Source organism: Budorcas taxicolor, chromosome 4 (genome assembly GCF_023091745.1).
Source record: "Budorcas taxicolor isolate Tak-1 chromosome 4, Takin1.1, whole genome shotgun sequence".
Classification (NCBI taxonomy): domain Eukaryota; kingdom Metazoa; phylum Chordata; class Mammalia; order Artiodactyla; family Bovidae; genus Budorcas; species Budorcas taxicolor.
In genome coordinates, this window is record NC_068913.1 from 99448291 (window position 1) to 99462292 (window position 14002).

Here is a 14002-nt window from a genome sequence, read left to right on the forward strand (position 1 = left end):
TCAGCAGGATGTGGTGTCTATGGGTGATAAGGATGACTGCAAGTTTCTGACTCAAATAGCAGGACGTATGGTTGGTCTGTCGATCAAAGTAGGGAATACTAGATGTTCAGTGGGACAGGGAAGGGTGGATAATAAATGAGCTCTTTTGACTCAGTTTAATCTAAAGTGCTTGTAGGACTTTTAAGTAGAATTCTCCAGTTAGCCTTTGTATATGCTGATCCAAGACTTAGAAGAGAGGGCAGCCCTGAAAATATTAATTTGGGAGTCCCCGGAATACTGGTGGGTTGGGTCTGGCAAGAAGTTGAGATTGCCCAAATGGCACAACCAGAATGCTGTGGAATCAAATATTTAAAGTAGGGACAGAGGAAAAGAGCCCTTGGTTTGGCTAAGAATGAACTTAGGAGAGAGAATGACATGGATACCAAAGGAGTATTACTTTAAAAAAGCAATAGTCAAAAGTATCAGATGCTTCTCAATAATCATAATGTAAGGTAGAACATGCCCATGGGTTGGTAGAACAGTTCCTGGGGAACAGTAGTTTTAGAACCCTGACTTCAATTGAATTAATACTGAATTTTGACTTTATTTAAAAGTGTGAAGTGGGTATATTTAGGAAACCCCTTTCCTACTCCAACACATAGAAAGTCAAGATAAAAATACATGACTTTAAAAATATATTTGAAATACGTAGCCAAATTCAAAAGAAATAATTCTCCACATGCCTCAAATGAAAGAGAAACTAAAAGTCATCGCAACAAACAAATGTTGCAGTTGAGAGTCCCACCAACGTATGAGGACCACATCCAGGGGTAGTCTTTGTCTGTTTGGGCTGCTATAAGAAAATACCACAGACTGGATGGATTATAAACAACAGAAATTTCTTTCTCACAGTCCGGGAGACTGTAGTTCAAGGTCAAAGTGCCAGAAGCATCAGGGAGGCCCTCTTCTGGTTTGCAGCCTGTTTATTGTATTACCACCTGGAGGAAGGGGCTAGGGAACTCTGTGGGATCTCTTTCGTAAGCCACTAATCCCATTTATGAGGGCTGCACCCTTATGACCTACTCACTTCCTAAAAGCGTTACCTCCGAATACGTGTGACAGCGGTGGTAGGATTTCAACATGTGAATTCCAGGGGGACACAAACATTCAGATCGTAGCAGAGGTGAAGACCCAATAGGGGCTAGCATATTAACACCTACATGGCCTGGAAGTTTATCTGTGCAGGAGTTACGTATGGGGTCTTTCCACCCATATATGAGACTAGGAAAACTTTGTGCTTGGGAATAAGCCACCCTACTCCCAGGAGAAAAGTTCAGTTCAGTTGCTCAGTCGTGTCTGACTCTTTGCGACCCCTTGGACTGTAGCATGCCAGGCTTCCCTCAATTCAGTTCAGTTGAATCACTCAGTTGTGTCTGACTCTTTGCAACCCCATGGACTGCAGCATGCCAGGCCTCCCTGTCCATCACCAACTCGTGGAGCTTGCTCAGACTCATGTCCGTTGAGCCAGTGATTCCATCCAACCATCTCATCCTCTGCCGTCCCCTTCTCCTCTTGCCTTCAATCTTTCCCAGCATCAGGGTCTTTGCATGAGTTAGTTCTTCACAACAGGTGGCCAAAGCATTGGAACTTCAGCATCAACATCAGTCCTTCCAATGAGTATTCAGGACTGATTTCCTTTAGGATCGATTGGTTTGATCTCCTTTCAGTCCAAGGGAAAAAGTGACCTCTAAAAGAAGTCAGAATCCTACACGTGTGACGTGTGCAAGTAAGGACCTCAATTTATACCACTCATGTAGGGGGAGAAAGTTGTAAGCCAGGATAAGGAAGGAAAAAAAAAAACTTAAAAACTTGTTTGAAAGTAGTGAAACTTATAGGATCGGAGAGGCGAATGCAGCTCATCTAATAGTGACATCTCCAAAGCACAAGGCAAAATGTGGGATTCGTGCAAAGGTCAAGTCCCTCTGAGGTAGAACTTGCAGACCTGAATGGCAAACCACCATCATGAAAAAAGAAGGAAAATGCAACTAATAGGACATTTGACATCCAAGGTGAAAGGGTTAGTGGCTCAGTCATGACCAACTCTTTGCGACCCCATGGACAGTAGCCAGCCAGGCTCCTCCTCTGTCCATGGGATTCTCCAGACAAGAATACTAGAATAGGTTGCCATCCCCTTCTCCAGGGGATCTTCCTGACCCAGAGATCAAACCCAGGTCTCCCGCATTGCAGGCAGATTCTTTACCATCTGAGCCACCAGAGAAACCCCAAAGAACTTCCTGAAAATACAGAGCCACATAAGAACTTTAAAATCTCTGCTTAAAAATGATTCAGAGAAATAAAGGAAGGATAGAATCCACGATACAAGTACAGAACATTTTAGAGGAAAGAAGCGAGTGGGTTTGTAAAAGAGCTAAACCGAAAATCTAGAAGTAAAAATCACTGAAAAAGTTGCAAGAAGGAACAGATGGGTTAAACCATAGAGTAGATCCTACAGAGAGACTTCAGGAATAGAAAAGGTAAATGAGAGGTGAGAAAATGAAGTGACTGGGTAAAGGCCACATTCGTTTGATAACAGTGTATGTGGAGGGAGAGAAGCTTTATTAGAGAGAAATACTGCATCAGGAAAGAGATTCAGTTATTCATTCATTTAAAAAATAAAACACAGGGGATTGAGGAATATATTGAGAGAGATCCCAAATATGCAGGAAAGGGAGGGGTCATTGGAAGGAAGGGCAGAGAAAGGAGCCCCAAGAGCCTAGGTAGAGGAATTATTGCGAGTAAGTGGTGATGAAATGGATTTGGATATATTTCTATGGAGGATAAGAGTTGAGCTGTTTGAAAGCGTATACTTCGCTCCCCTCCTTCCTTTGACAGATGGGAAGAATGTGGGGGTCAAACAATGAGGAGATAAAAGACAAAGGTTTAAAAGATAGCCATAGAGGGAAGGAGAGAGGAAGTTGATCAGAGACAGGTAAAAAGAATGCCAAAGAATGTTGAGGATTCTTCTGACATGCAGTAGCATAGATTTGTATTCTGTAAGACTGAATACACCACCCCATGTATAAAAGTATAAAGTTATCTTGTGGGATCAATCCATGTAGATTGCAGGAAGATGCATGAAAATAACAAAAAACCAAACAAAGAGACCAGAGTAATTTGAGAGGTCTCAGGGAAGAAGATTCTGTAATCTAAGTTTTGTATTGCTGACCACAGTTACTGTTAGAAACCTTTTGCTGTGGTGAGTGAGAATTCTAGAAATCAACTATGGTTCTCTTCTTTATTCTAGTTTATTTTCAGAGAACCAGGGCAGTATTGCTCCCTGCAACACAGAATTTTGTTACCTCAAGTAAGGTTGTCATGAGTCAAGGTTTTTAGGTGTCAGCAGCTTCTGTCTACATATATTGTCTGTTGGGTACAGGAGGTTTTCTCATAGATCCAAGCATATACACTGTGTATGTATTGTATTATTTAGAAGGACATCATGTTCTTCAGTATAGCCATTATACCAACATAAATTCCTGCCTGTGATGGAGGAGAGAACTTCTTAGCTTCAGAGGGCTTGCCAGCTAATTAGCAGTCCTTTCATAAATAAATGCCATTCTGTCACCTAGAATTGCTGAGGAGGATTTTTAGACCATTGAAATTAGTTACAGTGACAGAAATGTTGAACAGAAAGAGAAGCTTTTTAATTAAGTTGGAATTGAGTGTTCACGATGACTTTCCAGGTATGTTTTGTTAAGAGCAGTGTTAATAGCTCACCCATGGGCCGTATTAAAGGACTTGAAGCCTGTCACTCCAGGTCACTTGTCAGAGCCCACTAGAGAGAACAGTAATCAAAGACTTTTTCTGCCTGACATCAAGGGCAGAAGGTTTCTCTGTGATGGTGGATTTGCTTTGAATACAGGGGTGTCCATGATTCAAAAAACATCTTCAAGTAGAGCTAACTGGTAGTTTAAACCAACAGGTCAGAGAACAACCTTTTGTAACATGTCCATCACCTTTCAGATATCATTCATGTTGCTGTTTAATTTCACTGTCTTTACGGTTAACCCACTTTTTGTTTGTTCAACATCTTTCTTGAAAGAATCCCTTCCCACTCCCCACCCCCAAAAGACCTACCATGCACTTTTATTTATCCTTAGGGATTAACTAGGATAAGGGGAGCTAATTAATATTATTAGTTTCACAATTACTCAACAATGAAGAAACTAAGAATGGAATCTAGAAATGATGTTTCCCACAAAGGTGACCTATCAGTGGATATCATGCCTCCAGCTGGATAATGGGTTAGGTTAATAAGAGAGATGAGCATGGCATCTTTTTCTAACAACAAAGATGGAAAATGCTAATGAAGCCAGGCAGTGTCCTGAAGTGTCTCTTTTCTGTTGGTTGTGTTCAGGGGTATCGTCCAGTCTGAAGAAAAACTTGTCATCAGTGCATCTTGGGCAAAAGATGATGATATCAGCAGGCTCTTGAAATCTCTACCAAACTGGATGAATATGGCTCAACCCAAACAGCTGAGGTCAAAGAGGGAAGAGGAAGAAGATTTCATAAGGTAAAAACATTGAAAAAGTCCTTGCCCTTGTATGTATATGTTACATGTTGCAGTTGTTCTTAACATGCTCCTTAGTTCATAAAACTTAGGTGAACCTTGTGAAAATGCGGATGTGCTTCCCACATTTGTGCATATACAGTGCTTTATCTCTGATTGTTCCCTACATATTTTGACAAAAGTGAAGTCTCTCGACTTTATCACGCAATATTTACCTTTGTACAATTTAAGTAATTTTTTTAGCAGTGAAAATGTGGCCTAATCTGTTGACGCTCTTGAATTTCATATGGCTGGCCTGGCACGGTGAAATATTTTCACCTGTGTCATTTTAGAGCTGTGTAAATTGGTGGTCAGGTAGGGGAGAAATGGAGGTAATATTTTGTCACATTACAATAAATAAAATTTATTCTTATTGTCTTTTTGCCTATCCAAGTGAATGAATAAATAGTAATAAAATAAAGTAAAAGCACTTTAAAGAAGCAAAGATCAGAAAAAGAATAAAAGAAATAGTGACCAGTATTTTACTTTTAACTCATCACAGAGCTGTGAGCTTGTCTCCTTCTCAGAATGTGGGCTGCAACTGTAGATAAATAGACCTTTACTCTTCATGAAGTTAACTGTATTTGTATACTGTGGTGCCATATCTTTACTATTTTATTATGAAAAATTGCTATAGTGCCATTTAAAACTTTCTCAAAATCATGAGACTCAAAAGTTCATCCATAATTTAACATAATGCCTCTTGATGAAGGTGAAAGAGGAGAATGAAAAAGCTGACTTGAAACTCAACATTCAGAAAACTAAGATCATGGTATCCAGTCCTATCACTTCATGGCAAAGGGATGGGGAAAATGAGGAAACTGTCAGATTTCATTTTCTGGGGCTCCAAAATCAATGCACATGGTGACTGCAGCCAAGAAATTAAAAGATGCTTGCTCTTTGGAAGAATAGCCATAACAAAGCTAGACAGTGTGTTAAAAAGCAGAGTCATCACTTTGCCGACAAGGTTCTTATAGTCAAGTCTGGTGTGCTACAGTTCGTGGGGTTGCAAAGAGTTGGACACAACTTAGCAACTGAACAACAACAATTTATGTTTTCTTCCTTATATTTCACATTGTCTCAGAAAAACTTGTCAGCTAGTTACATTGATACAAGAAAACATATATATATGATACAAGAAAATACACATATATATGAATATATATGTGTATTTTTTTAATTAATAGATTTTTATTTGTATAAGGGAGCAGTTTTAGGTTTGTTGAAAATATTGAGTGGAAGATGCATAGTTCCCATGTGACCCCTCACCCCCTCTTATCCCCAGTTTCCTCTACTTTTAATACTTTGCAGCAATGAGCTACATTTGTTAAAACTGGTAAGCTGATATTATCAACTGAAGTCTGTAGTTCACATTGGGGTTCAGTCTTTGTCTTGTACATTTTAAGAGTTGAGAAATGTCTAGTGATTGTATGCATTCACTGGTTAAAGTAAATTTCAGTTTCACTAAGAATAATAGGTTCTCTGCCCTAAAAATCCTCTATGCTCCTCCTGTTCATCCAGCCCTTCTCTCCTCCAACCCTGGCAACCCCTGTTTTCTTTTCTGTCTCTGTAGTTTTGCCTTTTGCAGAATGTCATATAGTTGGAATCATATAGTACGTAGCCTTTTCGTATTCGCTTCTTTTGCTTAGCCCTATGCACTTAAGGTTCTTTGTCGTTTTGTGGCTTGATAGCTCTTTTTTCCGCTCGTTTGGGTAAATACCGAAAAATGTGGCTGTTAGATTGTATGACAAGAGTATGTTTAGGTTTGTAAGAAATTGCAAGACTGTTCCAAAGTAGCAGTCCCCTCCTGCATTCCCACCAACAGGAAATGGGGGTTCCCACTGCTCCATATCCTCGCCAGCATATGGTGGTGTCAGTGATACATTACATTCTTATCAGTGTCTGGTGATCTCATTGTTTTCATTTGTATTTCCCTCATGACATATGATGTTTAGCATCATCTCATTTTTTATTTAATAAATAAGAATTTATTAAAGCAGTGACTGCTGCTTAGTCACATCAGTTGTGTTTGACTCTGTGTGACTCTATGGACTGTAGCCCACCAGGCTCCTCTGTACTTGGGATTCTCCAGGCAGGATCTCCTGCATTGCAGTCAGATCCACTTAACCACCAGGAAAGCGTGTGTGTGTGCGTGTGTGTGTGTGTGTGTGTGTGTGTCTGTCTGTGTGTGTCTGTGTGTGTGTGTGTGTCTGTGTGTGTCTGTGTGTGTGTGTGTGTCTGTGTGTGTGTGTCTGTGTGTGTCTGTGTGTGTCTGTGTCTGTGTGTGTCTGTGTCTGTGTGTGTGTCTGTGTGTGTGTGTATCTGTGTGTGTGTGTATCTGTGTGTGTGTATATCTGTGTGTGTGTGTGTGTGTGTCTTCTTTAGCTGACAGGTGTTTACAAAAACTTTCAGTGAGAGCCTTTCATAGAACAGAAATCATAGAACAGAAATTTTTAGTTTTAACAAAATCAAAATTAATGATTTTTTTAAAAGTGGACTGTGCTTTTCTGCTGTCTGGTTTTGAGTGTTTTTGTATAATTCTGCTGTATCACCTTAGTGTATATATTTGTTTTATTTATTTTTTGCTTTTTTAGAGATTGCACTAGAGTCTGCAACATACATTTGGGACTAACAAAAGTATGTTATAACAGAGTAGTCTTAATTCTTTCCTCCCATCCCTTGTAACATTGCTGCCATTTATTCTATTTATCCATAAACTATAGTCACTGTATATAATGTTGCTATTATTATTTTGAACAAACTGTTACCTGTAGATCAATTAAGAAAAAGAGAAATAAAAGGCTTTATTTACCTTCAATTATTCCTTCTTTAGTTATCTTCCTTTTTAAATGTAGGTCCAAGTTTCTAACCTATATTTCCTTTCTTCCTAAAGAACTTCTTTTAGCATTTCTTATAAGGCAGGTCTATTGAAGACAAATTCCTTCAATTTTTGTTGGAAAAAGTGTTTATTTTTCCCTCACTTTTGAAGAATAATTTCACAGGGTTCAAATTTCTAGGTTGATAAATCTTCTTCTAGCACTTTTAAGTATTTCACTTCACTATTCTTGCTTTATGGTTTTTGAAGAGAAGTCCAATGTGATTTTTATCCTTGTTTTTCTGTGAGTAAGGTAATTTTTTCCTCTGGCTTCTTGCAAAATTCCTTTCTTTGTTTTTGATTTTGCACTATTCAAATCTTGTATGTGTGTGTGTTTTTCATGGTGGTGATCTCTGAGCTTCATGGATCATGGTGATTCAATGGGTGTCATTGGTTTGGGGAAATTCTCAGTCATTATTGTTTAAATTCTTTTTTTTTCTCTTTCTTTTCCTTGTAGTATGCCCAAACATACATTATACCTTTTTAAATTGTTCCTCTGTTCTTGGATATTCTGTTCTGTCTTTTCATTCTTTGTCTTTGGATTTGGCTTTTGGAAATTTTTATTGACATTTCTTAAAACTCATTGATTCTTTCCTTGGTTATGTCCAGTCTATTAAATAAGACCATTAAAAGCATTCTTCATTTCTGTTATGGAGTGTTTGATTTCTATCATTTCCTTATGATTCTTTCTTAGAGTTTCCATCTCTCTGCTTATATTGCCTATAGTTTACACGTGCACATGTCAAAGGCACAGTTTGGCAAATTTTCATACTTTTCATTGTGTAAGCAGTATCCAGATCAAGTATGATCCACCTCCCAGAATTCTGGAAATAAAAGCAGAAATAAACAAATGGGATCTAATTAAAATTAAAAGCTTCTGCACAACAAAGGAAAACATAAGCAAGGTGAAAAGACAGCCTTCTGAATGGGAGAAAATAATAGCAAATGAAGCAACTGACAAACAACTAATCTCAAAAATATACAAGCAACTTATGCAGCTCAATTCCAGAAAAATAAACAACCCAATCAAAAAATGGGCCAAAGAACTAAATAGACACTTCTCCAAAGAAGACATACGGATGGCTAACAAACACATGAAAAGATGCTCAACATCACTCATTATTAGAGAAATGCAAATCAAAACCACAATGAGGTACCACTTCACACCAGTCAGAATGGCTGCGATCCAAAAATCTGCAAGCAATACATGCTGGAGAGGGTGTGGAGAAAAGGGAACCCTCCTACACTGTTGGTGGGAATGCAAACTAGTACAGCCACTATGGAGAACAGTGTGGAGATTCCTTAAAAAATTGCAAATAGAACTGCCTTATGACCCAGCAATCCCACTGCTGGGCATACACACCGAGGAAACCAGAATTGAAAGAGACACGTGTACCCCAATGTTCATCGCAGCACTGTTTATAATAGCCAGGACATGGAAACAACCTAGATGTCCATCAGCAGATGAATGGATAAGAAAGCTTTGGTACATATACACAATGGAGTATTACTCAGCCGTTAAAAAGAATACATTTGAATCAGTTCTGATGAGATGGATGAAACTGGAGCCGATTATACAGAGTGAAGTAAGGCAGAAAGAAAAACACCAATACAGTATACTAACACATATATACGGAATTTAGAAAGATGGCAATGATGACCCTATGCAAGACAGCAAAAAAGGCACAGATGTGTATAGCGGACTTTTGGACTCTGAGGGAGAGGGAGAGGGTGGGATGATTTGGGAGAATGGCATTGAAACATGTATACTATCATGTAAGAATTGAATCGCCAGTCTATATCTGATGCAGGATACAGCATGCTTGGGGCTGGTGCACAGTGATGACCCAGAGGGATGTTGTGGGGAGGGAGGTGGGAGGGGGGTTCATGTTTGGGAACGCATGTACACCCGTGGTGGATTCATGTCAATGTATGGCAAAACCAATACAGTATTTTAAAGTAAAATAAAGTAAAAATAAAAATTTTTAAAAAAAAGGAAAAAAAGAAACAGAATAATAGCAAGAAACAGAACAAAACGATAGTGAGTTTACAGTTCCTCCTGGTCACTAGTCACCTCTTTAAAAGTTACCTGTATCTTACCTTCAAGTACCTAGATTAGTTTAATCTATTTTGTGGTTTTTTTTAATGGAATCATGCAGTTATATATTTTATGACTGGCTCCATTTGTTCCACATTATGTTGACAAAATTCATCCATATTCTTGTGTATAGATCCTTGTTACTCTGTACTCTATATCGTATTTCATCATGTGCCGCCTATACGGTTGCAAAGAGCCAGACATGACTTAGCAGCTGAACAACAATGAATGTGAATACACCACAAGTATTTTTTTAATATTGTATTATTTGAATGTGCATGTGTGTATATATGCACTCATTCATTTTACTCCTGTTAGGTACACCTGGGTAGTTTCTAATTTGAAACTGTTACAAATGGTGCTTCTTTGTATATTCTACTCTGCCTCTCTTGGTAATCATGTGTATATATGTTTGTTTATTGCTTATATTGTAGGATTCAAATTGCAGGTCATAGTATATGCATATGTTCAATTGTCGTGCACACTGCCAAATAGTTTCCCAAAGTGGTAGTAAGAGCTTGCCCTCTCAATCAACTTTTTTTATTGGAGTATAATTGCTTTACAATGTTACGTTAATTTCTGCTGTACAACAAAGTGAATCAGCTGTATATATACATATATCCCCTCCCTCTGAAGCCTCCTTCCCCCTCAATCAGTTTTATTAGTTGTCTTCAAAAGCTTAAAGGGAAGGGTTTCTAGCCCTATTTAGAAATAGAGAATGCTAATCAAGAGATGAGCCTCCCTATACTACCTCATATGTCTGATTTAAAAGAGCTAGAATTTAGTTCTTGGCTTTGTTCTTTTCTGTGTGTGATTTAAATTGTTACATTCCATCTTAAATTTGAAGGCAAAACAAATTATACATATTTTTAAAATTTTTGGTGACTGATTACATCCATGAAGTAAGATGTTTATCTTAGGTGTATAACTCAGTGAAATGTTACATGTTATTTTATTCATGTAACCACCTCCCAGATCAAAATACAAAACTTTTCTTGTACCCAGAAGGTTATCTCAAGGTAACCTTTGTTCTGACTTTCATCACTGTTGTTTAGTTTTGCCTGGGCTTGAATTTTATATAAATTTTTCCATATTATCTGGTTTATTTTGCTGAACGAGATGCCTTAGATATTTGTTCATGTTTTTGCATGCAAATAGACATGGGTTGAAAACACATTCATTCTGTTTGCTTTAACAGAAGAAAAATAATTTTTTATGTCTATTTTGCTTTATATGTGATTGATTCTTTTCTTTTAATCTATCACATTCTCTATCCTGAAACCAAAGGTAAGTGGAGGGGACATTCTTCATTGATATTCCAATGTGGTAGAGTTGACAGAGCCTTGATTTAGCACGTTAGAGTACCACAGGAGCGTGGCATGAGCCAAAAAGACTGAAAAATCACACTCTCCTCCTGTAATTAGTTTTTAAAGCTTAGAGGGCTATTTGGCGCCTGGATGAATATAGACTCCAGTGCCCTTTGCATTGAATAAAGGTTATGTTCCCCTCATTACTAAATGAGGCCCTTTTCTATTCTCGTTTTTTAACTAGAAAAAAAATAAAATGTATTATTTCCTGGCTTAACTTTGAATAAAGGGGGAAAAATAGGTCAGGCCAGGGCCTTAATAGAAAAACGAAATATAGCAAATATCCTTTTGTTCCCAAAGTAGCTGAAAGCAGGCTTTCTAGCCCATTGTCTTTGTACCTGTCTTATATATGTATATAGTTATCCTTTTGATATCAGTGGATAGCCACTGATAAAAGCAGTCCTGCTTTCTGGAGATGTAATTAACAGAAGAGAGGAGGTGTTGGAAGAAGTAAAGGGGTGGGGAGGACCTATGTATTAGAGGCTGTCCCCCATAATCTGTTACACCCATTTCACTCAGGGCCCCATAATTTCAAAGAATAAAAATCATTTCTCTAGAGCCAGGTTTGAAAATCCTAAAGTGGAAGGATGTAATTGACATCTATCTTGACCAGGAAAAGTGTTAGTCACTCAGTCGTGTCAGACTCTTTATGACCCCGTGGACTGTAGCCCACCAGACTCCTCTGTCCATGGAATTCTCCAAGCAAGAATACTGAAGTGGATTGCCATTCCCTTCTCCACTTGACCAGGAAAAGAGTATTCAAATAATAAAAGTTAAAGAATATGTAAAACCTAAAAATTGTTCTGGAACTCCAGCATGAAGCAGAATGAGTGATAAAGCATCAAGTTTCTATGAAATTGTTTAATCTATTACAACAATCAGAGTTGACAGTGTGTGGCACTGAATAGGGCTTCCCTGGTGGCTCAGCTGGTAAAAAATCCACCTGCAATTCAGGAGACCTGGGTTCGATCCCTGGGTTGGGAGGATCCCCTGGAGAAGGGAAAGGCTACCCACTCCAGTATTCTGGCCTGGAGAATTCCAGGGACTGTGATTACAGGCACTTTTACTCTCATTCAACAGATAAGGAAACTGAGGTGCAGAGAACTGAGATAATAACTGCTCCCAAATGTGCAGAGCCGCTAAGTTGACAGAGCTAGAATCTGAGCCCAGGTAGTGTGGTTCCCAGAGCTAGCACACAGTGACCATCCAGACTTAAGTTGGCCAAGAAGTTTACTTTTGGGCATTTGAGTTATGCCTTCATTTTCATTGACCATCATAATCTTGACTGATATCTTAATAGTTATTTGCTAATGGGTTTCCCTGGTGGCTCAGATGGTAAAGGATCTGCTTATAATGCAGGAGACGTGGGTTTGGTCCCTGGATCGGGAAGATCTCCTGGAGCAGGGAAAGGCAACCCATTCCAGTATTTTTCCCTAGAGAAGTCCGTGTACAGAGGAGCCTGGTGGGCTATAATATATGGGGTCGCAAAGAGTTGGACACAACTGAGTGACTAACACACACACTTTGTTGCAGAAATTTATCATACAGGTACTTTTACCCTTCATTATTATTAGAATTAATTGTATTTCGTGTATTATATTTTTGCCCATTTTTCACCTTTCAGTAACAGGTTGTTAACAGAATATCCAACTGTTTGAGGGAAAGACAGGATAATGATACCAGGAATGTACATGCTTTAAAACTGATTGTCTTACTTCCCTCTGAATCATATGTTTGCCTCATCAAAGAAAAGAGAAAAGCAATCATTGTTGGAAAAAAGAAGGATACAAAGGGGATGACAATATTAAAATGATATGAAGCAAATTATGTTGGTTTCAGATAATGTGTGATACAGACCTGAACAAGGAAGAGAAAATGAAAGGAGATTTTTAGTTATTTTTATTTAGAAGATAGCTATTTCATCTGGAGAATCAAATGAGTGATATGTTTATTAAGACTGATTTTTGTTATTTTATGAGCTGTATGAACTCAGTGCTTAAAGAACAGCAGTTTTGGTTCCAGATATTCTTCCCAAAGAGCAAGACAATTCCTAAGATTTTATTTGGCATGAGTTCTATATTAGATGCTTAATGAAAGAATCAGAATAAAAGCAGGAAACAGGTTTGTACCTTTACTTTCCATGGACCCTGCTAGTACTTCATAGACCCTCAATAAATGCTAAATGAGTGAAAATGAATTTAGAAATAGGCGTGATCACTCACTCTTTTCTTAAAAATCATGTTGTTTATCTGTTTATCTCTGGCTGTGCCCGGTCTCCCTTGCTGCCTGGCTCTTCTCTAGTTGCAGTGAGGAGCTACTCTCTAGTTGTGGTGCGTGGGCTTCTCATTGTAGTGCCTTCTCTTTGCAGAGCATGGACTCTAGGGCAAGCTGCTGCTGCTGCTGCTGCTGCTGCTGCTAAGTTACTTCAGTCGTGTCTGACTCTGTGCGACCCCATAGACAGCAGCCTTCCAGGCTCCTCTGTCCATGGGATTTTCCAGCCAAGAGTACTGGAGTGGGGTGCCATTTCCTTCTCCAATGCATGAAAGGGAAAAGTGACAGTGAAGTCGCTCAGTCGTGTCTGACCCTCAGTGACCCGATGGACTGCAGCCTTCCAGGCTCCTCTGTCCATGGTATTTTCCAGGCAAGAGTACTAGAGTGGGCTGCCATTGCCTTCTCCGCTAGGGCACATGGGCTTCAGTAATTATAACATGTGGGCTTCAGTAGTTCTGGCTGCCAGACTCCAGAGCACAGGCTCAAAAGTTGTGATGCACAGGCTTATTTGCTCCAAGGCATGTGGGATCTCACCGGACCAGGGATTGAACCTGTGTCTCCTGTATTGGCAGGTGGATTCTTCACCACTGAGCCAAGCCTTTCACCAGGGAAGCCCTCATTCACTCTTCAAATGAAAAAAATAAAATGTGAAGAATGGTAGGTGCCCAGTATGCTACTGGAGATCAGTGGAGAAATAACTCCAGAAAGAATGAAAGGATAGAGCCAAAGCAAAAACAATACCCAGTTGTGGATGTGACTGGTGATAGAAGCAAGATCCAATGCTGTAAAAAGCAATATTGCAT

The 14002-nt window shown here is 39.0% G+C and overlaps 1 protein-coding gene across 1 annotated transcript in view; it reads left to right on the forward strand.

Annotated features, from left to right (window-relative positions):
* Window positions 1–14002, forward strand: part of EXOC4 (exocyst complex component 4) — an 816823-nt gene that overhangs the window by 656955 nt on the left and 145866 nt on the right. Inside the window, exon 13 of the mRNA XM_052638352.1 lies at window positions 4397–4552. Coding sequence (XP_052494312.1) covers window positions 4397–4552 — 156 coding nt within the window. The remainder of the gene's footprint in view (window positions 1–4396; window positions 4553–14002) is intronic.